Genomic DNA, 28,000 nt, shown 5'->3' with positions numbered 1-28,000 from the left:
CAGTTGGTGCTAAGTTACTATTCAATTCAAAACATTTTGACAATGTATGCTTTTCTACTGTCCACATAAACTGGAAGTCAGACATGTTGACGTTTAGTAGCCAAAAAATCACGGTCTAACAACAAAATCAAACGACACCGGAAGCAGGGAGCAGTGAAGCCTCAAACGAAGGCGGAAGTGACGGAGTAATTTATCTCGCCCTCTCGCCTCTCTTCGCTCACCACGCGGGGCAAAAAAACCTTCCCATGATGCCTTTTTCCAGCATGGCTGTAAACAGTTGTAACATTAGCTGAGAGATAAAGAAATTATAGTTTTCATGAGTCGTATAAATCGCATGACGGTCTTTGGAATACCATTCATCACTTATCAAGCAACGAAGCAAAGATGAAGATCAAATCCAAGTCTTCGTATCACAAATCTGAGAACACCTACAGGGTGAGAGTCCAGAAACACTGCAGCATGTTGCTAGGGGCGAAGCAGGGATAAAGTGGAGTTAAAGCTCTTTAAAAATCGCTTTTATCAGTGTGTTAACAGTTTCAGTGATGGAAAAAGTATTCACATCCTTTACTTAAGTAAAAGTACCAATACAGCAATGTAAAAAGACTCTATAAGTAAAGTAAAAGTACATAAGTATTATCAGCTTGATGTAAAGTATTGCAGTAAAAGTATTGGTTTGGTTCCTCTGACTGATATATTATTATATATGACATCATTAGATTATTTGTACTGAAGCATCAGTGTGTAAGCAGCATGTTACTGTTGTAGCTGCTGGAGGTGGAGCTAGTTTCAACTACTTTATATACATTTAGCTAGTTTAGCCCAGTGGTTCCCAACCTAGGGACCGGCCCCTACAAAGGGTCACTAGAGATGATTAATGGGAGAGGAAAGAAGAAAAAACTAAGTTCTCTGTTTTCAGTTTTTGGACTTTTTTTCTAATGTTGTAGTGGAGTGGAAGTATAAAGTAGCATCAAGTGGAAATACTCAAGTAAAATACATCAACATTGTACTTAAGTATAGTACTTGAATATATGTACTTAGTTACTTTCCACCACTGAACAGTTTAGACCTTTTGTGACATTTTATGTGGATGTCATTGAAGCAAATGTTGTCAATTTGAGCACATAAATATGAACCATGTGAACCTCTTTTCTCCAGAATTTTCACAACAACATTAAGCCAGTAGTGGTTATTCTTCAGTCCAAATGTTAGCTGTTTTCTTGCATTTATATAGAAAATATTTATCACAAAGAGTATGCTTTTATGGGGCTTCAGGGCGATACTGACAGTATGAAATACCATAAAATGTTGACTACAATGTAGGTTATATGAAAGGTTTTTGTTGAGGATAAATTAAGCGGATTGTAAACCTTTCTCACTTTTCTCTCTCTCAGTTTCTCACTTTTGCTGAGAGACTCGCCAATGTCAACATCGATGTCATCCACCGTATTGACAGGACTGGATCTTATGCAGAGGTACAAACAATCAGTAATCATGGCAACATAATTGTTCCTCACATTTACGCTGTAAAATCTGCGTTTTTATTGACTTGTAATGACCTGTCTTGTTTGCTCCCAATGCAGGAAGTAGAAACATACTTCTCTGAAGGACTAACAAAATGGAGAGACCTCAACTTGACAGAACATTTCAGTACGTATAAATGATAAAAAAGCGAATCTCCTAATTTACCTTTTCTACTAACAACCTGTAAACCTGTGGTGTATCTGTAGCCAATGTAAAATGAATGCTTTTTCTCTCCAGCTACGTTTTTGAAAGAGGTTTCCAACAAGAGCCAGTCTTTCAACATGCTAGTTTTCCATCAGAAGTCGATAGTGGAGACCCTGAAAACACACCTGGCAGTCAAGAACAGTCTGGCCTACCAGCCTCTGCTGGAGTAAGTTGCCCGTTTTGTTTTGTGTTTATCAGAGGACCAAGCTGTTTGTAGTACTGGTTGTAGTTTTTTTTAAGTTGGACTCGGTGAACTAACTCCAGATGTGTCTTCTCCTCTCCTTCTTTCTCCAGCCTGGTGGTGCAGCTAGCCAGAGACCTGCAGACTGACTTCTACCCTCACTTCCCTGACTTCTTCATTCTGATCACCTCGCTCCTGGACACAAAAGACACAGAGGTGCTAGAGTGGGCTTTCACCTGCCTCTCCTACCTGTACAAGTACCTCTGGAGGCTCATGGTGAAAGACATGACCAACATCTACAGGTGAAAAATAGCAGCAGTTGTTCGAAAGAGGATTTATGCACAGTTCTCTTTTTTGTGACTGATCATCTTTTACAATTATGTCCAGGAGAAGAGTTCAACAGTTGACAGAACCTCTATTCTCCTTTGTAGCACTAAAGTGTTACTTGTGTTTTATGAGTGGTAGATGAAGAGTGCAAGTCATATGTTTTCTAAAATTAAAACTTCTTTCCACCCCACAGTTTGTACAGCACGCTGTTGGAACACAAGAAGGAGCACATCCGCAAGTTTGCAGCAGAGAGCTTCTCTTTCTTGATGAGAAAGGTGGGTGACAACATCACACTTGATGTCATGCTTTTCTTCCTTGTACCTTTTTTTTTTTTAATGTTAAAAAAATGAATTCAGTGTTCTGTGTTTCAGTGTGTGCAGCTGTTTTCCATGATTAACTTGTGTCTCCTCGTGTCCCACAGGTTCCCGATCTTGACGCCCTGCTGACGCACGTGTTCTCAGACCTGCAGCAGCACCCCGACAAGGCGGAGGGAGCTGGTCAGCTGCTGTTCGAGATGTGCAAAGGAGTCCGAAACATGTTCCACTCTTGCGCTGCAACTGTGAGTTTCTTCTGAATACCTGCTGCATGTTGGACAGAGTTTTCATTGAAACATCTTTGAACACAAAGGGTTTCCAGTTGATTAGAGTTCAATGAACTGTACTGACTTCTTGCTTGTATAGTATGATTTGATGTGACGGAGCTACGCTGTCCTCAGAAATTAAAAATTTCATCCAATTGAGGACTTAAACAGTATAAATACAGTTCATAAATTCAAATATTTCAATTTTTTCTGTTTCTCTGCATCTGTCTCTACAGGCTTTCCCTGTAGCTTTGCGGAAGCTCGGTTCTACAACCAATTCAGGAGTCTCTCTGCCATGGGACACTGTCAGGGATGCTTTGGATCACATGGCCCAGGCTGCAGCCAATCATGTCGACAGAGAACATTTCCTGGTTTTATGGGAGTCCCTACAGGTAAGACTGGTTTACTTTCAGTTGGAACATCAGGTGCAAACTTAAAGGAATACATATCTCAATGTTTTACTCAAAAACCCTTCATAGTAGATCATGATTCACCCAATCTGTGTCCCTGTGTTCCAGTCACTGTCTCTGTCAGTCCTTTCTCCATCCTCCAATCATTTATTTGTTCTTTATTCACTGCCTTGTGTCTGATGGCAACATGTCTAAATCTACAGGTCAGTGCGGTGGAGGTCCTTGGTGTCATGGAGGCACAGGGAGAAGAGGCAGAACAAGCCACAGAACAGCTGGAGAGGCTGCTGTTCATTTTCCACACCCTGGTGTCCCACAGGGACGGAGCCAAGATCACCAAGCCGGAAGCCATCTGCCAGGTAAGAGGAGGACACTAATTTGTGAGATTTTGTCACACACAAAAAAAACCTTATTGTTGCTTAAAGTCCAAATGGTGTGTGTCATGTAGCTGTACAAACCGTTTTTGTGTCCTCATCATAGACGGTGCTGCGTCTGATTCAGAGCTCAGCTTTGTCAGCTCCCTGTTCCCGGCTGCTTCTTCAGATTATCTCCTCTCTGCTGCTCGGGGAGAACATCAGCTTGCCCAATGCACTCATCCAAGAGACGGTCCAGAAGGTATGTGGGTGTGTGTGTGTTGAACAGACAAGAAGAATGAGATGTGTGAGGATGAGAAAGTCATTTGTTTAATGTGACAAAATGAAATGTGCACGCTCTCTGTGTGTGAATATGTGTGTGCCTTTTTCACGTGAATGAATCATGTGAATATGCTCTCTGTCTTCTCCATCAGGTGTTTGGCAGCACAATGGGGGAAGATCTGATCCTAGAGTTTACCAAGGAGATGTTCACCATGAAACAGTTTGAACAGGTGAGTTGTCATCATATATATATATCAATATTTTCTCCCTGTGTTTGGGTCAGTCTATGTCTCATTTCTCTCTACATGTCCATGACAGTAAGTTTTCTCTCCTCTCCTTCAGCTCTTTCTCCCCAGCCTGCTGCGCTTCACCGCCGGGTTGTTCGGCTGCGGCGATCCAGTGTCTCGCCACTGCGGCCTGGAGGTGCTCGTCAGTCTGATCCTCGCCAAAGCCCCACCCCCCACAGATGGCTCCATGGCCTTTGAAACCTACCCGCTTCTCTTCACTGGACAGACCACAGGGTTAGATTCTCACTTAATTTAGTCATAAATTAAATTCTAGGTCTCTAACTCATACAATTAAAGTGTAAGTTTCAACATGTTATTTTCTCTGAGGTAAAATGCGTCTTTCTTCTCCTGCAGAGTGTTTAATAAGGAGGCGGGTCAGGCTTCACCAGAGCAGTCGGCTGTGCCAGAGCTGGTGCTGTCGCTGATCAAATTTCCTGAGGAGCAGAAGCAGCCTGTCACTGATCTGTCGCTGCCTTGGGCTGCACTGGTGCTGCTGCCACACCTCAGGTAACACGTACATACATATTTCAACACACACGCACCTGGTCACAGAGCTTCTTTTCTGAGATACAGAACCAGTCAAAAGCTTGGACACTCTCTCCCAAAGTTTATTACTTGAGTGTATTTACTGTTTTTTTCAGGCCTCTTGTTCCAGCAAGTGTTGTTCCCGCTGTCACCACTTTCTTAAACCGCCTTTTGTGTGAAATTGAGTCGGAGAAATTGGGGAAAGGTTTGTTATTATTTTCTGAATCGTTCATAGTTTGTAAAAAATGTCAAAAACATGAATTTCTACATAGTAAAGTTTTAATTTCTCCTCTCTCTCATGTCACTCCTCCTCTGCCCTCCAGCCGGTCTGTTTGTAGCCACACAGGCCCTCAGCTGCCTCCTCACTCTGGACGGCTCTGCCCAGCTGCTCTCGCTGGTCACTGTGGACAAGGTCACCTCAGTCCTACGGTAAGTAGCACTACATGTTACTCAATAAACACTTCTCTCGCTTCCACTAACGGGTTTAACTCATGACAACTACACGCTTTAATGTTACAGAAAGTTTCCCACAGACCTGTCGGCCCTGCTACTAGGAGACCTCTACTACACCCGCCTGTCACTCAGCGGCGTTTCAGAGCACCTATCCCACAGTGCACTGCTGGAGGTCTACCAGATTCTGCACGCCAACCTCTCCTCCAACATCTCTAAGGTATGTCTCCAGTCACAGCAGCGGCGGTGCATTTCTACCTCTACCTATCTCATGTTTATGAAAAGATTTTTTACTGCCGATTTCACAAATGAATTGTTTTCTCTCTTAGATCCGCCTGCTGACTCTAAGGATCCTCTCTCACTTTGAGGCAGAGCTCCCAGCACAAGCTGAGGTATGACTGTCAGTCTAGTTTCTTATTAAACTCTATCAATTATAGAAACAATATGCTCATGTAATTACTCGTGTGGGTATCTGTGCCTCTTGTCCAGGGTGAGGAGAATGTGGAGGTGCAGCCGGTGTTTGTGGTGTGCCTGCAGGCAGAGCTGGTGCCGGCTTCAGTGCAGGACTACAGAGAAAAGCTGCTGCACCTCCGGAAGCTGCGACACGACCTGGTGCAGCGCAGCCTGCCGCAGGGGCCGCACGGCACCTTCCAGCAGGTAGAGAGGAGAACAGCACTTTGTGTTTTTTCTTTTCATCATCATGATATTAACATTAACATCATTACAGTTGTAGATGCTACAGATCAACACTGGTTCCCTTCCGCTTTATTTTCAGGTGCCTCTGCGTTACCTCATCGCAATGCTGTTCGTCAATTTCAGGCCACTGTGGGACGCAGTCATTGAACTTCTTGTGTGAGTATAAAGTTCATACAGTTTTAAATGATGATGTTTTAATTAACTGAGTCATTTATGTTTAGGGACTGAGGCTGTTTTCACATTTTGTTGGCATAACCAGCCAGTGACTACAAGCTTTTGCTGTACCTTTCAACACATTGAAGTTAAATGAGTGATTCTAAAATTGCTTACAAGACTTATTAGTCAAAATGCAGAACTTTGTTTGTGTTACCTGAATAAACATTACAAATATTCAACATGTTTGAGGTGTTCTCAAGGTGTGTCTTCCTTGTTTTGCAGGACTCACGCCAGAGGGATGGACAACAAGGACTTCTGGAGGGTCTACCATGAACATCTGGAGATGGTGGCAGGACTAGCTGGTAAGGCTGCAGGATCCAACATATTGTTCTGAGTTACATTTAAATTCCCTTCCAAGTTCACTGCCAAGTTTTAGTACAAATGCATCGAACAGCGAACGTAGTAAATAGGAGACAAACAGATCTTCCCTTCCCCCTCTGCATTTCATAGAAAAAGAACTGCAGGAGAATGATGAAGAGGATGACGATAATGAAGCGGAAGAGTTGGATCTTCAGGGCGAGCCGGGCTGTGATGTCATCGAGAGCGGGGAAATGGGGGTGCTGTTTTTACAGCAGCTGAAGTCGACCTCTAACCCCAACGAGAGGACCGACTTCCCCAACTTCCGCAGCCTGCTGTGGCGCACCATGGCTCAAGTTCCCGACAGAGTTGAACCACGTAGCCGAGAACTGAGCCCTCTGCTGCTCAGGTTCATCAGGTTAGTGTCTAAAACGAGCAGGTGTTAGTTTTCAAAGAAATCTGGCTCGGCACATAATTCAAACATTGTGTCAGGTCTTGTTTTTATACTAGTGAAGTGTTAATGTTTGACGGACCCCTTTGCTACTTGTCCTCCATTTTTGTCGGCAGGAATGAGTTTTACCCTGCTGACCTGCAGGTGGCCCCTACTCAGGACCTGAGGAAAAGAAACGATGCTGCCCTTGAGGAGTCTGGAATGGCTGTAGAGGAAGAAGAGGAGAAAGAGGAAGAGGAGGCTGAGGAGGGAGGCAGACAGCAGAGGAAAGCGCCCCCAAGGAGAGCTGCTGCCAAGTAAGACTTGAAAGACACTGACACAGTCGTCTTAAATGCCAGTCCATTTGTTAGGCTATAAAAACGTTAAAGGCGCAACATGTAGCTTTTTAAAAATCAACATTTCACTGTAAATTAAAGTCTGATATAATGTAAATGTGCAATGAGACCAAGGTTAATTCAAGTGACCATTGACAAGTTTTAAAGAAGCTCTAACCAATATTTTTACATTAACAATGGATAAAATGAATATTTGTAATGTGAGAATTATCATCCGACTACTGTTCCCTTCAGCTCTACGGAGCTTTATAGTATCTTCAAGCTAATTGCGTTTATTCAGCTCTAAATATATCGCAGTCCATTACAACACCATCACTGAAAACAGCCTCCAAAATCCTCCTTATACTAGCGGTTGCATGGTAACCTGGTAACCAATTTTCTAATACTGTGAAGACTTTGTTGTTATTTTTAATGCCCCTGTAGGATTTTCTAACCCAAGCACACTGAATGAGTGATGAATATACTAAACCAATTTCTCACCACATTTGTCTCATTTTTATTCTAATAGTTTGAAAGATGACAATGCTGATTAAGTTTTTATGTGATTTTGTCTTTTCTCCAACAGACAGCTCATCGCTCATCTGAAGGTGTTCGCCAAATTCACCAACCCTCGCTCTCTCTACCTGGAAAGCAGCCTCAGTGAGCTCTACAACCAGGTAATCCTGAAACTTCACATTTTGTATTAAGACCAGTGGATATTGGAACATTTTGGACACTTTTCAGACTTTTTCTGTTTGAATGTATGTAAGATTGAGGCTTTTCTCTGCTGTCAATGCAGCATTTCTACTCTTATTTCTCTCTCACTCTGTCTGTCTCTGTTTTTCAGCTGCTCTGCCATCAGGATCATCAGATTCAGCGAGTAGCACTAGAATGTGTTCTCACATACAAAGACTCCAACATTGTACCATACAAGTAAGAAACCTACCTCAACCACCTTTTAGAGATGTAGAGGAAAAAAAAAATACAGTAATATTTCAGTCTCTTTCCATTCTCTTTATGTTCCTCAATGGAGTCATTGTGAGTGTCTTTGATAGGAATCAGAGCTCTCGTCCTCATCCCTCTATGGTTACAGAAGACTTTATAACTCTCAGGAATGTTAACTTCCACCTCAGCGCTTGTTTCTGCCTGACATTATGCCCTCTACTGTCTGTTATTAAGCTATCCGTTTACCGCACCTCCAGCCAGCCTGCAGACAGATGTGCAGTTCCGGGAGTTTTGCATTACAGATGATTGTGTGTGTGTGTGCGCCTCTTTGTTCAGGATCAGGCTGTCACACTGACCTGGATACAGGATAGTGATAGTCAGAAGGATGGCAGTCATTTCTGCCATTTGTATGCTGCTCATCAACCATATCATAGTATGTACAACATAGTCTTTAGCTGACATTGTAAGTGGTTATTAAATACATGTAGCATCATTAATAGGCCACATTATGGACAATTGGGAGCTTCTTTAACCCAAGTTCAAGCATCTGCCTCAATGATTTTAGTTTTTTAAAAGTTTTAAGGTTTTTTAAAAAGATTAAACTACAAGCACCACAAGCCACAGGGGTGCTGCTCTGTGCCCCAGTGTTTTGACCTCTGTGTGTGTGTGTGTGTGTTCAGGGAGAATCTGGAGAGGCTACTGGATGACAAACACTTCAAAGAAGAAATTGTCCATTTCAACATCTCCGAGGAGACGGGAGTTATTGATGCTTCCCACAGAGCCAGACTCATCCCATTGCTCATGAGGTATTGTACGTGTGTGTGTGTGTGTGTGTGTACGTGTGTGTGTGTTTCTGAGTACCTTTTTCTAGTAATCTTTTCTACCTTATAGGAATAGTTTGACATTTTGGGAAATGTTTTTTGCTGAGTGAGAAAGTCTCTCATTCACACTCAGCTACAGCCAGGAGAGTTTATGGTCTCAATCGCTAGTTTCAAGTCTTCTTCAATACAACATGATGTTCATTTTGCAAATTATGGTCCTACTTAAATTAGATTTGACGATAAATCAGGGTATGCTTAAGGGTGTGGCTAAGTTGTGATTGACAAGTCGCTACCACAGCGACAACATTGCTTAGGTAACGTAACCATGGCGTAACCCCAGATTCACAGAGTATAGGCGTATCCTTAGCCGTCGCTATCTCAGTGTTTTCAGTTCATGAAACTTAATTGTACATTGTGGTCACATTAAAGTGTGGTTCCATGTTTGGTTCTACTAAAAGACCATCTAAAGAGTCGGATGCTCCGTTTTTCTGATAAATACATTTTGTTTTAATGGTTTTAAGCCCGTTTCAGTAGCAAAAATTAGCATTAGCATTATTGCAGCTAACCATAGAGTAGAAATGCACAGTGCAAACCAAGCTAGCAGCTAGCATTAGGTCCAAAGATGGTCACTTTTCATCACTTCAGGCTCCAAAAATCCAAGATGGCGACGGTGAAAATGCCAAACTCGAGGCTTCTAAAGGCAAGTCCATAAACCAATGTGTGAAGTCACGGTGGCTACGTCCATTATTTTTTACACAGGTTATGGTCTAAAGGTAAAAAAAGTCCAGCCTTTTATGCTAAGCTTAGCTAATGACTAGTGACTGTAGCTTCATATTCAAAAGACACAAGAGTGCTGTCAATCTTATCTATCTTTGCTAGAAAGTGAGTAAGTGTATTTCCTAAAATGTGAAACTATTCCTTTAATTTGCCAAGACCTCTTTGATCATTATGGGATTATTTTTTTATTGAACTATATAACAAGTTCAAACATTAATTTACATACTGGCTAATAAATGTACAAAGACAGACCATTGTTTAACTTCTTTTCATCTAATGTTACTGGAAAACAGTAGCAGTGTGTTCCCAGCCTATCTGTCTCCCACTTTTTACAATATTGACTTTTTAAAATCAATATTGGTTCTTTGTTTTATTCATTTAGTGGTTTGCATCAATCAGCCTTTACCTCTGCTTGATGCCAATGTTTTCTACTCTGTTTAGAAAGCTTCAGAAATGCTCTGTGGTAACAGTAGTCACGTTCACACATTAATGATTGATTTTAGGAATAATGAAAGGATGGCTGTAATTATCATTTTTACCACATTGTTTTTAATCACTTTGACCTCAGGTTCCTATTTATAATTTCTGATAGTAACGGAGCACTGCTTTACCAGAGGTTTGTCAAACATTGATATTCTCTCAGTGACATGTCTCCTTTTTTGCCATTTTTGACACAGGATCTTGTTTGGCCGTCTGCGCACTAAAGCCGGCAGTAAGTTTCAGGGGAAGGCCAGCGCCGCCACCAGGTCCTCCATCATTCTGCGCTTCCTGGCAGGTTGCCAGGCCGAGGAGTTGGGAATGTTCATTGACCTGCTGTTGGAGCCCGTCTGCCATCACAGCCAAGGTAGGACACGAGCATGGTGGAAATGAAAGATATCCTCCAACAAAGCTTGCAGAACTTGTATAAGATGTTACAGGAAATATGTTTTAAAAAACATGGTATTCTGTTCTGCATATTTATTTTTTTTGTTGAGAGAAGAACATTTTCAAAGACAATTTAAATAACTGTTGTTTAAGTTATATATCCAATTGTATCTGAAAAAGTGAGGATTTGCTCTTTTTCATATCATTATAAACTTAATACTTTATTCTTTTCACTATTAGTAAAAACTAGTAGTCCCTCTGAAATTCAAATATAAAAAAGCAGCATTTTAACAGTGGACGTGTCCTCACTCAACCCCTTCCTCCGTCTGTGTCATCAGGTTCCTGTCTGGCTGCAGTGGAGAGAGCTGTAGCCGAGACGAGCGCAGGTGCCGTCCTGCCGCTCGGCCGTCAGCACAGCCTGCTGAATGTCATCCATGTGGTGATCCAGAAACTGGGCCACCTCATCCACATCTACCTGCCCAAGGTGCTGCAGATCCTGCTGTGTGTCACCGCCTCCGTGTCCACAATCTTGGACAGCAGGGACCAGGTAATCAGGATTACAAAATGTTAAAGATCTATTTCATTATTCCTTTCTCTCACTGTATATATTTACATAACTTTGTATAATCCTTAAAATATTTAACTGACCGAGTGAAAAATATGCTGTTGTTGTTTCGCTGCAATTTTTTTTCATGGAGATTTGGGTTCTTCTCCTTTTCATCTGCAGTTGCGGGCAGGTTGCATCAGTCCTCTGAAGAACTTGAGGCGACTCGGCATCCTGAGGATCCAGGACTTCTTTGACGGCTTCGACTCCTACAGCTTCACCCCAGATGAGCTGGACGCCGTCTTCCAAGCTGTGGTCTGGCCTCAGGTACGTGATGCAAACTTGTCTTTGTTGTGGATTTTTATTATGTTTGTTTACTTTTCCAATTCAGTTCTTTTTTACCTATGAGTTTAAATTCTTTTGCACAGGTTTGCCGTCTCCCTACAGAAAGCCCCTACTCGCCCACCCCTCTGCTGAAACTCATCCATGTGTGGTGCAAAGATCCCAGGTCAGAGTCCGACTCTTCTCCGCTTGTCTTATTCCCATCACATCACTCGTCTCTTCATCAAGGAAGTTCAAATATATATTCTGCTCTGTCTGTCGCAGGTATTTCCCCCTCCTGGCCAAACAGAGGCCAGACCACCCGCAGTGTGGTGTCCTCCTAAACGTCTTTGCCCTCCTCTCTGCCAAGAAGGCTTCCCCAGTGACCATCGCCATGGTAATGGACATAGCCGAGGCCCTCGCAACCACAGAAGACTTTGTTGCTTCAGAGAGTGAGACAGAGCTGAGCGTCAACGGCTGTGTGTTTCCGCAGCCTGAAGAGGGCGCTCTCATCACTGCAGGTTAGCGGATTTTGCTTTTTAATAAGAAGATTAAATATGGAAATTTAGTTTTTTCCTTATACTGTTAACCTCTTCTAAATCGAATTTTAGGCTAATAACAGCTGGTCAAAGTTAAATGTGCTTATTGTTGTATCTCCTCCAGACTCAATAACTCAGGGCTCCAGACTGCTGCTACCTCACATCTCCACCCTCCTGCAGTACCTCAGCAGCGTCGTACGCAACACCGACAGGCTCAAGAAGAAGAAGTTCAGAGCGCAGGTGGCCAAGGAGCTCAACATCCTCTCCAAGTGAGCTCACATATTTTTGATCATCTGTTTATTTTGTTTGAAAGATATCTTCTCTCTCTTGAATATGACCTGTGTGCAGTTTACTTTGTCTCATCAAACTCATTTTTGGATGTGTCACTTTGTGTCTGTCAGGATTAGCCGATTTGTTGGCGATAAGGAACAGAGCTCAGTGCTCATCAGCCTGTTGCTGCCCTACCTCCAGAAAGGCAACAACCCTCAAGTAAGACTGTTTTTCTTTTTTGTTCTTTTAAAAACTGTTATGATCCAGAGAGCTCAAATGAGAAAATCTACTAGTGGCTAGTAAATCATGTAACAACAAAGTGGCACTTTGGTTATTTCTCTTTCCACTTTATATCCCTCTCAAATTGGAGTTGGTCAAATGTTCACTGTGTGTTTATTTCAGGAGACAGAAATCGACATCCTGGCCACCGTGCAGAACCTGCTGCGACAGTGTGTGCAGCCCTCTGCCTTCCTGCGGCCGCTCAGCAAACTCTTCTCCATCATTCACAACAAGCTGCCCAGACGGGCCCTCATCAACGTCTTCCAGGTGCAGCAGAAAAACTTAAGAAAATGTTATGTTTGCAGGCACACTGTATTTTAAAATTTCAAGAAGTAACACAGTAGATGCACTCAGAAGTTTTTTTTTAATGCTTTTTACATTTATGCACTGAACTGTTGGAATCTCACCTTAGTCTTTCATCATCAGCTGATATTTGAACACAGCCTCATCTGTTTGTGCTGCTCTGCTTTCAGACTCTGTCAGATCTGGATCCTTCACTAACATACATTACTGATGTAGCTACAAAGGTAAGATCAATTCACTGTATTTGCATCAGATATTTACCAGGAACTAGAAGTCTCAACATTAATCTCTGGTGTCAGACTCACATACCCTGATATAACAAACTCACTGTTCTCTGCTTGCTCTCTCCAGCTTAACGCGTTAGACAGTCGACACTTGGATGAAATCCACTTTGATGTGAGACTGACAGCTTTCCAAGATGCCACCAGGTACATCAAAGACATGCAGACTCTGGACCTGGACTACATCAACAACATCATACACAACTGCTTCCACACCTATGAGGTGAGAAGATATGATTAGTAGGAGTGATTTGTATTCAGTGTGGTTCAGTGTGAAATGTTTTAGTTTTTTTCAAACAGTTTTCCAAATTGTTGTCTTCCTTCTTGAAATTGATGGCTGTTTACCAAACCTTTTGTTACCCTTCCTCTTTCCTTTGATGCAGATTGGTGACATGTCGCTGGGAGACAACGCCACCTTGTGTCTGTCTGCAGTGATCACCCAGCTGGCAGCGGTCGGGGCTGGAGAACAACTCTACAAGGACATTGTGCAACACACCATCCTGGATGCTGTACACAAGGGCCTGCGCAGCAAGACGGAGGTAGAAACTCACACACACACACACACTTCTATGATTTCCTAACATACTATAGTACATATCGAGAGATGCTGTAAATATGAAACAACTGAACTTAATCAGTATGCAGCAGGTTTAAAAATGTCTCTACTCTTTACTCTACCAGAGTGTGCAACATGAATACACCACTGTACTGGCCTGCCTGGTGAAGACGTTTCCCTCCAGGAAAGAGTTCAGAGACCTGGTGCAGCTCACTGACTACAACGACCCAGAGTCTGACTTTTTTGAGCACATGAAGCACATTCAGGTAAAACAGAAACTACAGAAACAGATATTAAATTGTTGCATCTCACTCTTTTCAGCTCACTTTCCTTTTTGCTTTTCCTTTCTCATCTCACACCTCTCTCCTTTCCTGTTTGACTGCTTTGTATATAATACTTCTGTTTTTCCTCTTTGTTTAGATCCACCGTCGGGGTCGTGCCCTGAGGAAGTTGGCCAAGCAGCTGACCGAGGGAACGGTGGTAATGACGCCCCGTTCCCTTCAGAATTACATTATGCCGTACGCTATGACCGTCCTGCTCGACGAAAAGATGCTCAAGGTGACTCATACGCACAAACTTGCACACAGCTCAATGGTTTCATTTCAAAACGTAGGATAACGCATTCAAAACTTTATGGGAGAACTTTTTAAGCCTTTGTACTAAACTAAAAAATGTCTTTCCTGACATGCTGCAGCACGAGAACATGACATCAGCATCGGTAGAGGTGGTGGGCGCAGTGTGTCGCAGGCTGACCTGGTCCAAGTACCTGTACTACCTGAAACACTTCGTTCACATCCTGCAGACAGGGCAGACTGAGCAGAAACTGGCTGTCAGGTGAGGTTTGCATGCATGCTTTCAAATGACCCCTATTCTGCAGGTTTTTAACCGTTACATTGCTTTCTAATACCATTTTTATTTAAATCATGATACTTTAATGTGATTTGTAAACCTTCTTTCTCCCTTTCCTCCTCCCTCCCTAACTCCAGTTTGCTGGTCACAGTCCTGGATGCTTTCCACTTCGACCACCAGACCCTCAGCAGAGAAATGGAGGCTGCTAAGGCCAGAGAGGGTGAGTAACTAAACTGAAAGAGAGTTTTTTTGAGTAATATAAATTAGTTGAAGCTTTGATTGTGTCTCAACAAGCTTACTCTGATAAATGAGATGAGTCAATACCTGAGCTCCAGCTTTAAAAGGATAAATTTGATAAAATAAAACATCCTAAATCAAACTGCACATCTTTGACCAGCTGGGAGCGTCGCGATGGACGCAGGTGACGAGGAGGAAGCTGCGGGCGAAGAATCAGACGCAAGCGATGATGAGGAACCCATGGAGGTAGACAGTAAGACTTCTACCTCTGATGTTCCCATGGAAACCAATACCACAGATAGGGAAAAGGATGGCGTCTCTAAGGAGGAGGCCACCGCTAAAGCCGAGAGACCGCCGGCTCCCAAACCCGTCGTAGCGGCCAGCGGGCTGCCGCAGAGCAAAGAGGAGCTGGAGTCTCTCATGAGTGCCATCCACCAGACTGTGAATGACAGCGTACTGCCCCGCCTGCAGAGGTGTCTCACCGCAAAGGTACAGCCATGATTTGGTGTCCTAATGTGTTCTGAAAAAGTCTGCAAACAGCACTATAATAGTAAAAGCGTGTGTGTTTGCGTGTCCGCCCTCTAGGTGAAGCGTGAAGAGGAGCACAAGGCAGTGAAGTCAAAGGATGTGAAGGATGAGGAGGTGGCGAGAATACCGATAGCCTTCGCCATGGTCAAACTGATGCAGACTTTGCCTCCTCACATCATGGAGACCAACCTGCCCGGGTATGCAGCTGTGTGTACATGCGTGTGTATGAGTGTGTGGATGTCTGGCTGGTTAATGTGTTTTTATGAAGGGAAAAAAAGCTCAAAAGTGTGTGTGTGTGTGTGTGTGTGTGTTATCCAGTATCCTGATCAAAGTGTGTGTGGTGCTGAGGAACCGTTTCCAGGAGATCCGTGACGTGGCGCGAGGAACACTGGTGAAGATCATTGAGACGCTGGGCTGCAAGTACCTGCAATACCTGCTCAAAGAGATGCAGAGCGTCCTGGTCAAGGGCTACCAGGTAGGAAGATAGAGGGATGACACACACACACACACACACACACACACACACACACACACACACACATGCAGGCACACAGAAAGATACAGAGAAGAGCTAATATGCACTTGTTTCTACAGGCTCACACGCACATTATGGAGTTAAGCCTTGACAGTATTTCAACATGATCATTTATTGTCATTATTGATTTCATGATATAATGGCAATGGTGCATTGACTTTGATTGTCTTAATATCTATCTGCCTTCTGTTTCTGCCCTGCAGGTCCATGTCCTGACATTTACAGTGTACCAGTTGCTCTCAGTCCTCAGTCCAACCTTGAAGAGCGGTGACCTTGACCCATGCATGAACATGCTCATCGATGTAAGCACAAGTCTTTTTCACACCTCATACCTATGTAGGCTTGTGTCTCAAATATTGAGGAATGTGAAGCCTCAGTTAAAACATGATCCAGGTCATCTTTTCTAGCGTTTATTTTAGATTTTAACGCTTTTTGAAATACAGTTAACACGTTTGTCTTTCCTCTGCCTCGGTCAGATCTTCAACAACGAGCTGTTCGGGGCCGTGGCTGCGGAGAAGGAGGTGAAGGGGATCGTCTCCAAGCTGATGGAGGCACGACACAGCAAGAGCATGGACTCCTACGAGCTGCTGGCTCAATTCTGCAGCAAGGAGAGCATCACCAAGCTCATACTGCCAATGAAGGAGGTGAGAGAGGGGGGGTATGATTTGGAAAGTAAAACATTTGTTGTGAACACTAGATGATGACACAAGATCTCACTTAAAATATACTAAAGGTAAAAGTGAGTTGATAAAAAGCTCTGAATTTGGAATGAATAATCACATACATATCTAACAAATGTTATATAAGAATATAAAAGATAAGGGAATGACAGTAATTTTGAGATGTTCTATAGGTTTTGCTTTTTCTCTCCTTACTGTATTAACACTTTTTGGCTTTCTCTGACTTTTTTTAATTGTGGAAAACTGGTAGGGTTTTCAAAATGCATGTTATTTTGTTGATTTAAAAAAGACTAATAATATTTCAGTCATGGAGGTAGAGTGTTATAATTCAACTTTAGCTAATTGTTGGTGTAAACATAAGAAAGATAAACTGGCATTTCTCCTCACTCTCTCTTCCTCTATCAGATCCTGGAGACATCGTCCAGTCTGAAGGTGTGTAACCGGGTGGGTGCTGTGCTGCGCCGACTGGTCCTGGGTCTGCTTGTCAACACCGGCATGACCTCCCAGGACATCCTGCTGCTGAGCCACGGCCTGGTCAGCCAGAGCCTGCCGCTGCTCACCAAGAGAGACCGGTACACAACTTACATCTAAAACACCGTCAAACACTTACATGCTTATTTCCATCGTCTATCATTCACGATACTGTCATTATCATTTAAGATACTGTGTGTGTATGTTTGTAGAGAGAAAGGAGCAGAGAAGTGTCCCTTAGACCCCCGACTGCCCCCTCCCAGCTGCCTGCTCCTACCCCCGACCCCAAAGAGAGGTGGTAAGAAAGCTCCGGTCAGCAGCCGAACCAACATGCACATCCTAGTGGACGCAGGCCTTAAGGTACACATCCACGAACACTCAAGCCTCAATAATGCCACATAGTATTTTTATTAGCATCAATTTGTAGCAATTAAGAAATTGCTCAGAACCATCTCGACTATTATTTACTATTTTACATTATTTTCTGTCTAATCCTCAGCTGCTCCACCTGAGTCTGAAGAAAGCCAAAGTGACATCATCTGAGGCGTCTTCACTCGAGATGCTTGACCCCTTCGTATTGCTGCTGCTCGATTGTCTCGACTCCATGCATGTCAAGGTTGTAGCATCTGACAGTTTATTTTTCCCAGACTTTGTAATTGTGCCTGTTATCACGGCAACATGAGCTGTGTTCCATCAAAACCCATTTTTTGTCGCACTTTAACTGCTGCACAACACAATTTAGGTCGATCCACAAATGCAGACTATAACCTGCAACTGCCTCCTCTCTCCTCCATCTGTCGCCCTCTCTTTCTCTCTCTCTCTCTCTCTCTCTCCACTCTCCCAGGTGACCACAGAGGCTCTGGTGGCGTTTACTTGGCTGTTAAAGTTTCCTCTGCCAGCAGTGGAGCAGAACGCCGGCCAGCTGACCAAGCAACTTTTTGTCCTGCTGAAGGATTACTCCAAGGCCGGAGCCGCCCGCGGGGAGAACTACCAACTGGTCCAGAACTGCTTCAAGGTAGTAGCACCACAAAGAATAAGCACACACACCTGAAGATAAACAGGTCAGCTTATTGTTAAAACTATTTTCCCTTTAGTTTTGGCAATAAAACAAACAGAAATGTTGAGGACTGAATTTTTTTTTTAATGTTCCTGAAAGATTAAGGCAGCTTTCTAGAATATTATGAAATTCTGAAAGGGAAGGATGACAAGTAGGATTAATTATTTGTTGTGGAACTGCTCCAACGAAATTATGAAGAGTCATTAAAAAAAACGTAAAAATTGTATTGACATGGACTGTTTTTTCTATTATTCAATTTCTCTCTCAGGCCATCACCATACTGGTGAAGAATGTCAAAAGCAATAAGATTTCAGAGACACAACTGCAGGTGCTGCTGGGATACGCTGAGGAGGACATCTATGACCAGTCTCGCCAGGCTACTGCCTTTGGCCTGCTAAAGGTAACTACTGCAGCTGTAGTGGGGGTCTGTCTTCTCTGACTGACTGTACTTCAGTTTATAACGCCCCTGTTAAGTCTCTTTTATACTGCTGATAGTGGTGACAGCCTACAGTCTCTGCATTGTGTTTCGATGATGGTGGTGGATTAACGGCTGACAGTTAGTAGTTGACTCCAATGAAGAGACGCAGACAGCTCCGATGTCGATTCAGTGATGAGTTGTTATTGTTTACAAGCACTTTGGGATCTGGGGGATACAAGCCCGGTCAAACTATTCAGTATAAAATCATAATCAAATGAAACTTACAATACTAATGAATGATTTCTGTAGCCATTAAATTACAAATTATAGGCCAATGGACCAGGCCAGGATCAAAGACTTATATTACAAATTACACAAAAGACACTATTGATACAGATGGATCAGTACACATAGATAATCACTCTGGATGTCAATATAGTTATAGTTAGTCTCTCTGTAGTCTCTTTCAGATCAGCTAAACATGAATATTTACAGGTTTTCATTGAATAGTCACACACTCACCTGGGGGATACAAACCCGGTCTGATTTGTTCCCCCAGTGATGGGCTTTATAGCTACATCCTTACCTTGGATACTGTGTAGCCAAGTATTAAATATGAAATATAAAAAAACAGCATGAAAATAACACAAATATGTACACTTACAACTATCAAATAAAGGTAAAATTACCTACAAAATTATATTCTATATTGTAAGATTTTGCTATTACACATGTAACATGCAAGAAGCATATGTTACACAGCCAAGGTCAAAATGAGTGTTTTGTGGTTTTCAATTTTGTGTACAGGACTAGTCTGAAGTTTAAAAATAGTAAAATATCATCAGTTTCATAATAAATTCTTTGTCTTCTTTGCGTTTGTGTGTCTTTGCAGGCAATTCTGTCCAGGAAGCTCATCGTGCCGGAGATGGAGCAGGTGATGAAAAAAGTGTCCAATCTGTCTGTCAACGGGAGCAACGCTATGATCAGAATCCACTGTCGACAGGTGCTCACACAGGCAATGTGTAACGTCTTATAAAGAGACAATCATCTCCAGTTCAGCCGGTAAATAGAAGGGGTTTTGTGTTTTCAGATCTATCTAAAGTACCTGCTGGACTACCCTCTGGGGAAGAAGCTGAGAGAGCACCTGGACTTCATTATGGCCCAGCTGACCTATGAGCACGACACAGGCAGGGAGTCTGTGCTGGAGATGCTGGCTTACATCTTCCAGACTTTCCCTAAGGTGTGGACATTTTCTCTCAAGTCTGCATGTATACTGTGTGTGTGTGTGTGTGTGTGTGTGTGTGTGTGTGTGTGTACAAAAATATTTTTGGACTCTGCATTTCATAATCAAAACAAAAGCTTATATTGCGTTTTTATTTTTCTGCTCAGAACCTGCTGCTGCAGCACAACGGCCTGTTCTTCGCCCCGCTGGCCTTGGTTGTGATCAACGACGACTCGGCACGCTGTAAGAAAATGGCCGCCATGGCCATCAAGACCCTGCTGACCCAGCTGGATCTGAACCACCAGAACACCTTGTTCTCCCTCGTCAACACCTGGCTGAATTCAGAAAAAGTACACATACACTCACACACACACTTAAATTATACATATACAACTTCAAAACCTTTACATTAAAGTGAATACCACCAAGTTATTTTTATCATTTGAACATGAAATAATTCATTGTTTTTATTATCAATGCAGCATTCGCAACTCCACTGACTTTTATATATTTCAGTGTCTTAAATAATGTAGAATGTGATTTATAATTTTCCCATCTGCCCCTTCTCTCAGGCCAGCCTGCGGCGTCTCGGGGCTCAGGTCTGTGGTCTGTTCGTGGAGGTGGAGGAGGAGAAGTTTGCCCGTCGGATGGACGACCTGCTGCCTCTGCTGGAGACAGAGATCAACCCTGACAACTACGAAGATGTGAGTCAACACTTGAACATCTTCTACTTTTGATGTTGTTATGTGGAATAAATGAAAATGATTACATTTTTTTGAAACATGAAGAAAAAGGAGCTTCTTTGTAACATGAAAACTCTCTCAGATCGAGGAGGAGCAGGATGAGAAAGGAGCAGACCGGCTGTTGTTCAGTTATCTGACTCTCATTACCAAACTGAGCAAACACTGCGGCCTGCTGGAGCTCAGCAAGCCTCACGACACACTCTGCAGTATCTGGGGTAAAAGACTGACACACACCATCTCTCTATAACTTACATCCACCTACATTCCACACACACTCACTCTCTTTTTTTTCAATTTATGTGTACACCTTTAGGTCACATTGAAGCCCACCTGCGATACCCTCACTGCTGGGTGTGGCTGACAGCCTCGCAGCTCTTTGGCCAACTATTTGCTGCCCAGCAGGCGGAGCAGCTGGTAGCTGTTTGGAGGGGAGAGGCAGGCGATGATTCACCTCAGCAGGCAGCCACGGCCTTCATCGTCAAAGGCCTGGATAAGAAGGTGATAGGACTGCCTGTTTTGCTACTATGAATGGTGCAGTGACCTAATTTTTGCATCTTGTTGTTTCAATAAGTTTTCTCTTTATCCTTTCTGTCCTCTAGATGAGAGAGTTGGCGTTATCTTTCTGCCATCAGCTACAGTCCAAGTTCCTGGACACGGCGTCAGGAGAACAGGTGCACAAATTCACTGAATCTCAAACACATTTCAGCAAATCCAGCCGATTACATTTGATTGACAGATATTCCTGCTCCGCCCCCACAGGTGATCAAGAACCTGCTCTTTGTCGGCAAGGTAATCTACCTCATATCCCCCGAGTCTGATGTCACTCCTCCTGAAGAAGAAGCAAAAGAGGAGGAAGAGCAGCAGAGGGAGAATGGAGATGAAGAAGAAGAGGAAGAGGAAAAAGAGGAGAAAGAAAAGGAAGAGGAGGAAGAAGAGGAAGATGACAAGGACGACCGGCCTCCTTCCCTGCTGTGGCTGATGAAGAAGCTGGCGCTGATGGCGAAAAGAGAGGCAGCGTACACTCCTAAAGTTCCCCTAAAGGTAACAATACAACATTAACCGACTTTTGGACTTCCATCTGAGTAGATCTACTCTATCAGTAGCCTGCTATGGTTGTGTATGCAGGCCAAATGAATATGACTATAGTCAATGTCACGTGTTGTAGTTAAGTAAAAAAGCATTGAGGTACAGTATTTTTTAAGATGTTATATTTGTAAGGGTAGGCAAAATGTATTTATCACATCAGAAATGCACAAATTTGATTGAGTTTAAATCTTCAGGTCAGTTAAATAATTACTGTTTTCCAAGTCTGAAACTACTGTGGAAGACAGCAAAGTTACTGTGTGTCAAATGGTATTTTTTAGGGGTTGGTGGAGACCAAAACAGAGCTTAAAGCAGGGTAAATATTTGACTTACATTTGTTTGCTGGACAGAAACAAAACTATGAATAGAAATGCCAATATTGCTCTACATGAGCTATATGACAGCTCACAGCTTGTTTCCGCTGCCTCCAATTATTGCAGGTTTTAAGAATGGCTTCATACCAAGCTGAAAAGCATATATACTGAATTCTTGTGGTTAAAAGTTTCAGGTCTGTTGTACCTGTAACCTCACCTAATAGTCCTTCTCTCTCCTTGCCTAAATACATTTCAATGTATTAAATTCATTTAGATACAGTCTGTCCTGTATCTAAGTAAGCTCATTTTGTTTTCCCTTCACTGTCTCTCACAGAGAACATGCGTATTTAAGTTCCTGGGAGCGATAGCCATGGACCTGGGGAAGGAGCGGCTCGGCCCCTATTTGACCACTATCATCGCTCCTCTGTACAGAGAGCTGGACAGCACCTATGCAGACCAAGGTTACTGCTTATTCTTGTCTTTAAAAAGCCTATAACTGGCTCCTCTCTGTCCAGATTTGAACTTGTCCTGCAGGAAAATAGTTGAAGAATGAAATAATTCTCAAACTTCCTGTCTTATGTCTTATTTTACTCCATCGCTGACCCCTGTTCTCCCTCTCTTTGTCCAGACCCCACACTGAAGAACCTGGCACAAGAGCTGATAGAGCTGCTGAAGAAACATGTGGGACTGGAGAGATTCTCTCTGGCCTACTCCTCAGTCCAGAAGGAGTTTTCAGTGAGGCGAGCGGAACGCAAACGCCACAGAGCCATGCAGGTATGATGGACACCAACACGTTGTATTGACACACACATTACTATCCCTGGCAATCATCTTAACGTTTGCACTCTCTTCTCCCTCGTTCCTCTCTCTCTCTCAGGCGGTGGCTAACCCAGACATTGCTGCCAAGAAGAAACTCAAGAAGCACAAAAACAAAATCGAAGCCAAAAAGAGGAAGATCGAGTTCCTTCGGCCTGGATATAAAGCGAAGAAGCACCGGAGCCATGCTCTCAAAGATCTGGCCATGGTGCAGTGAGCCATGTAGGTGGCTACGTTTGTTTGTCAAGGACACTGGGTGCGAATGAAAGCTGGCCATTTGGCCCAGAAAAGAGACTCGGGCAGGCTCTTGATAGATAACTGGCTGCGTGTTCCACGTTACATAATATCTTTTACAAGTCTAATTAATGTCAGTTGATGAACACATCACACTGGGCCAGCAGACACAAATCAGATTTTTCACCCTTGTGGATTTGCTGATGTGTGCGGGGAACAAGGACCTAACCATGTGATATGTTAATAATCTAATAGGTCTTTATTGTTACACATCCAACGTCCTTGTGTGTATGTGTGTGTGCATAAAAGGAATTAGCAATGAGACATCATGTAACAGCTGTAACACAACGGGGTGTCTTTAAATTGCAGATCAGAGCTGAAATCTATTTTTTATTTTCCTCCTGCTGTGAACAGAGTGAAGAAATGTCCTCATATTTATATCATGTGCAGTTCAATGTACAACTTTTTGTAATTAAAAAAGACATTTTCAATGATTGTCTGGTATCACAATTTAAAAATCAAAGACTTAACACAAAGTGGTACAACCACTGATAGCAATCTTTACTGAGAATCACTTTCACTGTACAAGCAGATATAAATATGCAACCATAAAACTTTGAGCATACAGTTAGTGTTCAGTAACTATATGACTAATATGCCAAAGCTGCACTCAATGATTTCAATGAAAAATGGAAAAAAAAGGCCTTAACTACTAAATTATTTAAAAACAAATGGGATCACAAATGAACAGGAGGGAGAAATGGAAATCCATATCATTGTATCTGCCTAACTTTAGTACAAAAACAGGCTGCAGTAACACGTGGTGGCCTGAGGACATAAAGTAAATAGTGTTTTTCCACACTGAAGCCAAATTCTTTTCACTTTGCAATTGGCAAAAGTAAATCGGAACATTTCATTCACAAGTATTGTAAAGACATTCCAGAATACTATTGGAAATTGTCTAATGACTTGACAATAAGCAACTCCTAGGTGATAACGTCATCATCTCTGGTTGCTCAGGTCAGGAACAGTACTGACAATTTTTCTGTCAGACTCCCAACTGTCACACATGCTGATGAGGTTTGTACCTCTATGGAGAAACGCTGCCTCCCAGTGGCTCTTCATGGCATCTCTTGTTACTCAACCCCTCTTGAAGAAGAAGAAGGTAACTGATGCAGTGTCCAGTGAAGAATCGCAATTTCAGAATTTCTGCAAAGGGTCAGAGTGGACAGGGCTTTGTACACAGCCTGTTTTATTGATGATTGATTCCTCTTAATCCATGAGGACTTATTTCAGTGTTAATTACATTTTTAGTTTGTACACAGTTGTTTAATTTTTTTGACTGTCGGCTGACACTTGACACATTTCCTTAAGACGTAAACGTAGCTATACTGCAGTCCTACGGCTTTCTAAAACCCTCACTTGTTCCACCAGCATCGGAAAAGATGGGGTTTTGTGTGTGTGTGTCCAGTTCAGATGTTACTGCAGCCTTCAGTCCCAGGCTTGAAAGGCGTTCGGCATTGGGGGGGGGGGGGGTTTGGCCAAGACTTCGGGTGGGGAGAGGAGAGGAGAGGAGGGAAGGAGTGCGATCACTGGTCCAGAGGAAAGGGGGGGGGGGGGGGGGGGGGGGGTCAGTCACAAGGCTTCATACAGAAGGGTCAAAGGTCAGGAGTATATACAGAAAGGGTGGGTGTCTTTACTGCCGACTCTTGAGGGAATCCACCAGCCTACAAAGAAGATAAAGCAAATATAATTCAGCCACAGTAAACACAAGGAGCAGATAACACATTGTGCAATATGTACCAAATATGAGCAACTGCTGAAGACTGCGGATATATTTAACAGGATGTTCAGGTTTTCCCACGTCAAACCTTTTAAAAATGATTTACCCACATTTATATACTGTTTCTCTCTGTATAAGACATTATAAAGCTTACCATTCCATTGCCTCGTCCAGGCCTGTGCCCTTGGTGGCCGAGGTCTTGAAGATCTGCCATTTTCTGTCTTTGAGGGCAGGAAGGCCCAGAGCATTGGCAACCTCAGTGGGTGTCATTGCCATATCCATGTCCTGTTTGTTTGCAAACACCACCAGGATCGCCTTCTTCAGCTCTTCCTCCTGGATAAAAAGGAGCAAAGGATTTTATATGACTTCACAAAAACAAGCTGGTAAAGCCAGAGATTTGCCAAATGGCAGCTTGAGTTTAATTACATTAAATTCATGTAACCTGGCTTTAATAAAAAGCTGTTTTATAACAGTAATCCACAGCTAAATTAGCCATTACTCTTCACTATATTTCATCAAAACCCAGCATTTGACAGATGGACAATATGACCTCATAGTGACACTAGAGGATATTTTGGATTGACTGGCAACACCAACCCTTGAGCTTTGCTGTTAGCATAGCAGTTCAAGCTTCTAATGAACATTCTTAAAACCATCTATTTCCTGTTCATGCTAGCAAATCAAATTATCCCGCTTACCTCCAACATGGCCACCAGCTCGGACTTTGAGATGCCCATCCTGTCGCGGTCACTGCTGTCAACGACGTAGATGACTGCATCTGTGTTAGAGTAATAACACCGCCAATAGGGCCTGTGAAGCAACGAGAGGAGTGGAAAGAGATGGTTAGAGGTTGACAGACAGAGGAAGGAGGGTGGAGAAGTAGGAGAGAGAATCAATCGAAGAAGGAGGGAAAGGTGGTTAGACACCGTGAAGAGAAGAAGGTGAAAAGTTAAAACATTTAAAACGTGAGGTGAAAACAGATTGGAGAATAATAAATAATAAAGAGATTGAATAATAAAGAGATGAAGAAGACACTTCAAGTCCCTACAGCAGCCAACTTATGTGATGGTAACAGTAACAAAAATCTCTTTAAAAACTTTAAATGCTCACAAGTTTTTTTAAATTCTCTTTTTGAACCTTATCTACTAGATGCTAACAGAACAACAAGCTGTTTAGAGCTACATCCTTGTTCCACATGCATACATTTCCACACATTCACACCTGAGGAGTTAAAACCACCATCTGCCACTGACACATACCTGATACTCGTCTGTCCTCCCAGATCCCACACCTGGAACTTCAGATTCTTGTACGTGACCGTCTCTACGTTGAAGCCGATCGCTGCACAGAGAGAAATACAAATGTGACGGCAGAGAACACGAACCTGATTATTACTATACAACCATCTTATCTGGATCTACTTTGCAATTTGCTGAGTGCTGCAATTATGAGTGATATGCACTGCGGTGCACGTGCACACAGTGTTTTTTTCTCTTCATTCAATTTCCATTCTCAGGCTGAGGAATGTGGAGGAGATAGTTGGAGAGAAATGATGCTGAATCTAAATATAAAGAAAGAATTGACAGAATACTGTTAAGTACTATATCTGGTAAGGCTTCTGAAATTGTACCTTCTGACAAGAAGTTGCAGCCTATTAGTCATGCTGAACAGACAATATTGTTTGTCATTTTTGACTCCAACTCATAAGTTAGGGTTCACTTCATTACATAGTTTTTAAAAATCAAAAGGTGTTCTGTCTTTATTGTCTTGAAATGAACAAAGTACTGTTATGTAATCGACTACATAAACAGATAACTTTTTAAAAGAGAAGTACAATGTTGATTAAGCCCAATGAAATGTGCAATTAAACCAAAATAGGACCAGGATATATTTAAGTGTTCATGATTTCAATAAGGCTAAAAAGCCTCTTTAAAAATAGCCTCTGTGTGTCTATATGCCTCCGTTTCAGTGTTTACATACCACACACTATTCTGTATGTCTTACAGAGCATCTTTCATTGTTATGGCCTAGGCTTTATTAAAACATAGGTATGTTTGTTTTACAACCGGTACCACTACTATCCTCACTCATAGTAGCTGAGTGTTGGTTTGTTTGGTCTCACAGTAGTGGTGAGGGGATGCTTTCATATGAAAAAATTACACCAGCACATATTATATTTACTGTATTTAAATCTGCTCAATTAAAGCCTGTGAAATGTGTTTTATTACCAACAGCCTTGCTTCTCTCCCGTCAAACAAGAATGTTGACAAGACTGGTTGTATGTGGTTGTCAAGCCTGTAACAGTGTTTATTTACTGCTGCATGCCATTTATAATTATTGTACACGAATAGGTTGTTGTCATTGTACTATGATAAAATTAGTAATTATTATTACATATGATATACTGGACTATTAACGGAATGAAGGTATGAGGAGGGACAAACACTACACAAGCATGGAAGTGCAAAGCAAAAAGAGCAAACCAGTACATACTGGGGATAGTGGTGACCACCTCTCCAACCTGCAGCCGGTACAGTATGGTTGTTTTTCCTGCGCCGTCCAAACCCAGGATCAAAATCCTCATCTCCCTGGTGCCAAACAGGCCCGAGAAGAGACTGGAGAAGAAACCACCTGGAGGATGAGGAGAAGATGAATTACTGAATGAATGAATTATTATAAAGCAAACATTCATTCATCATCTTTATTATGAACTGAATATTCTGGTAACCACAATGATGGTCATTTTTCATTATTTTGACTTTGCATTAAATGAATGATAACTCAAATAATCATAAACATAATTGTTAAAAACTGGGTTTAAAGAACTGCTCTACAATCATTCTAGAAACACGAGAAAGACAAGACAGTGAATCTAGTGGCAGGGTGTGTTTTTCTACAGCTGTAACCAAATAACAACCAGCTCTTTTTCCTGACTTTGCATCTCTGTGAGGCCTCGTTCACTGTCAGTCTAACCCAGTTTAGTTGAGGTTCACTGAAAACTACAACGTGTAGTTCAGTGCTTTCCCGGCTGAGTCCTCGATGCCTGTGTGTACATATTTTAACATAACTAAGCTAAAATTGCTTGAAAGGAAAACGTTTAAGAACTGTCCACACCAAAATAGCTAAGTTAGCTGGTGCGTTAAGTGAAGCAAAACAGGCCTTTACCGGCGTCTAATTACTCACAACCAAACACGTTATAATTGACAGAATGGACAAACCCGTATTATATTCACCACTTATTAAAATACTGACCCATTTTAGATTAGACGACGGTCCTTATATCAACAATAAGGCAGCAGGTTGAACAGGAACCTTCTTCCGTGTGGTGGACGTGTCTCTGAACGATGACGTCACCGCCTCTCACTTGGATTGTTTTTTTCAATTTTTGAACCTTTATTGAAAAATGTGAAACGTTCTTTACAAACATACTATGCATAAA

The 28,000-nt window shown here is 42.5% G+C and overlaps 2 protein-coding genes across 2 annotated transcripts; one reads left to right on the top strand and one right to left on the bottom strand.

Annotated features, from left to right (window-relative positions):
- The first annotated feature begins 70 nt into the window (after positions 1 to 70).
- utp20 (UTP20 small subunit processome component) lies at positions 71 to 23,273 on the top strand. Its single transcript, XM_042403779.1, has 61 exons — positions 71 to 435; positions 1,392 to 1,472; positions 1,581 to 1,647; positions 1,759 to 1,891; positions 2,020 to 2,208; positions 2,427 to 2,508; positions 2,655 to 2,792; positions 3,050 to 3,205; positions 3,427 to 3,579; positions 3,701 to 3,835; positions 4,008 to 4,085; positions 4,198 to 4,376; positions 4,497 to 4,649; positions 4,784 to 4,872; positions 4,991 to 5,096; positions 5,187 to 5,337; positions 5,447 to 5,509; positions 5,607 to 5,774; positions 5,893 to 5,969; positions 6,252 to 6,331; positions 6,480 to 6,744; positions 6,894 to 7,073; positions 7,678 to 7,768; positions 7,939 to 8,024; positions 8,717 to 8,842; positions 10,312 to 10,478; positions 10,837 to 11,045; positions 11,226 to 11,369; positions 11,471 to 11,550; positions 11,649 to 11,884; positions 12,027 to 12,171; positions 12,304 to 12,391; positions 12,575 to 12,718; positions 12,925 to 12,978; positions 13,106 to 13,258; positions 13,419 to 13,574; positions 13,717 to 13,857; positions 14,012 to 14,149; positions 14,286 to 14,425; positions 14,578 to 14,660; positions 14,838 to 15,166; positions 15,263 to 15,402; positions 15,524 to 15,680; positions 15,944 to 16,042; positions 16,217 to 16,384; positions 16,826 to 16,992; positions 17,104 to 17,251; positions 17,391 to 17,507; positions 17,736 to 17,906; positions 18,217 to 18,348; positions 19,259 to 19,369; positions 19,457 to 19,606; positions 19,756 to 19,938; positions 20,161 to 20,292; positions 20,414 to 20,546; positions 20,645 to 20,829; positions 20,931 to 21,002; positions 21,091 to 21,372; positions 22,063 to 22,189; positions 22,357 to 22,502; positions 22,606 to 23,273. Exons 1-61 carry the CDS (start codon positions 385 to 387, stop codon positions 22,759 to 22,761), a joined length of 8,460 nt encoding a protein of 2,819 aa, XP_042259713.1. The 5' UTR covers positions 71 to 384; the 3' UTR covers positions 22,762 to 23,273.
- A 1,113-nt stretch (positions 23,274 to 24,386) lies between these two features.
- Positions 24,387 to 27,952, bottom strand: arl1 (ADP-ribosylation factor-like 1). Its single transcript, XM_042403785.1, has 6 exons — positions 27,814 to 27,952; positions 27,055 to 27,192; positions 25,821 to 25,902; positions 25,260 to 25,371; positions 24,716 to 24,894; positions 24,387 to 24,505 (listed from the first exon to the last, which is right to left on the bottom strand). The coding sequence occupies exons 1-6, from the start codon at positions 27,815 to 27,817 to the stop codon at positions 24,475 to 24,477; spliced, it is 546 nt and encodes a 181-aa protein (XP_042259719.1). The 5' UTR covers positions 27,818 to 27,952; the 3' UTR covers positions 24,387 to 24,474.
- Between the last annotated feature and the right edge of the window lie 48 nt (positions 27,953 to 28,000).

Source organism: Thunnus maccoyii, chromosome 23 (assembly GCF_910596095.1).
Source record: "Thunnus maccoyii chromosome 23, fThuMac1.1, whole genome shotgun sequence".
NCBI lineage: Eukaryota > Metazoa > Chordata > Actinopteri > Scombriformes > Scombridae > Thunnus > Thunnus maccoyii.
The sequence above is the reverse complement of the archived record's forward strand: the minus strand, read 5'-3'. Positions and strand labels throughout refer to the sequence as shown.

Excerpts from the sequence above, each read along its gene's own strand:
- utp20 (XM_042403779.1), top strand. The coding sequence starts at position 385 with ATGAAGATCAAATCCAAGTCTTCGTATCACAAATCTGAGAACACCTAC. Across the intron at positions 13,858-14,011 it reads AGCACATGAAGCACATTCAG|ATCCACCGTCGGGGTCGTGC; the intron begins GTAAAACAGAAA and ends CTCTTTGTTTAG. Across the intron at positions 17,907-18,216 it reads TGGTCCAGAACTGCTTCAAG|GCCATCACCATACTGGTGAA; the intron begins GTAGTAGCACCA and ends TTTCTCTCTCAG.
- arl1 (XM_042403785.1), bottom strand. Across the intron at positions 25,372-25,820 it reads GGAGGACAGACGAGTATCAG|GCCCTATTGGCGGTGTTATT; the intron begins GTATGTGTCAGT and ends GTTGCTTCACAG. Across the intron at positions 24,506-24,715 it reads CTGGACGAGGCAATGGAATG|GCTGGTGGATTCCCTCAAGA; the intron begins GTAAGCTTTATA and ends TCTTCTTTGTAG.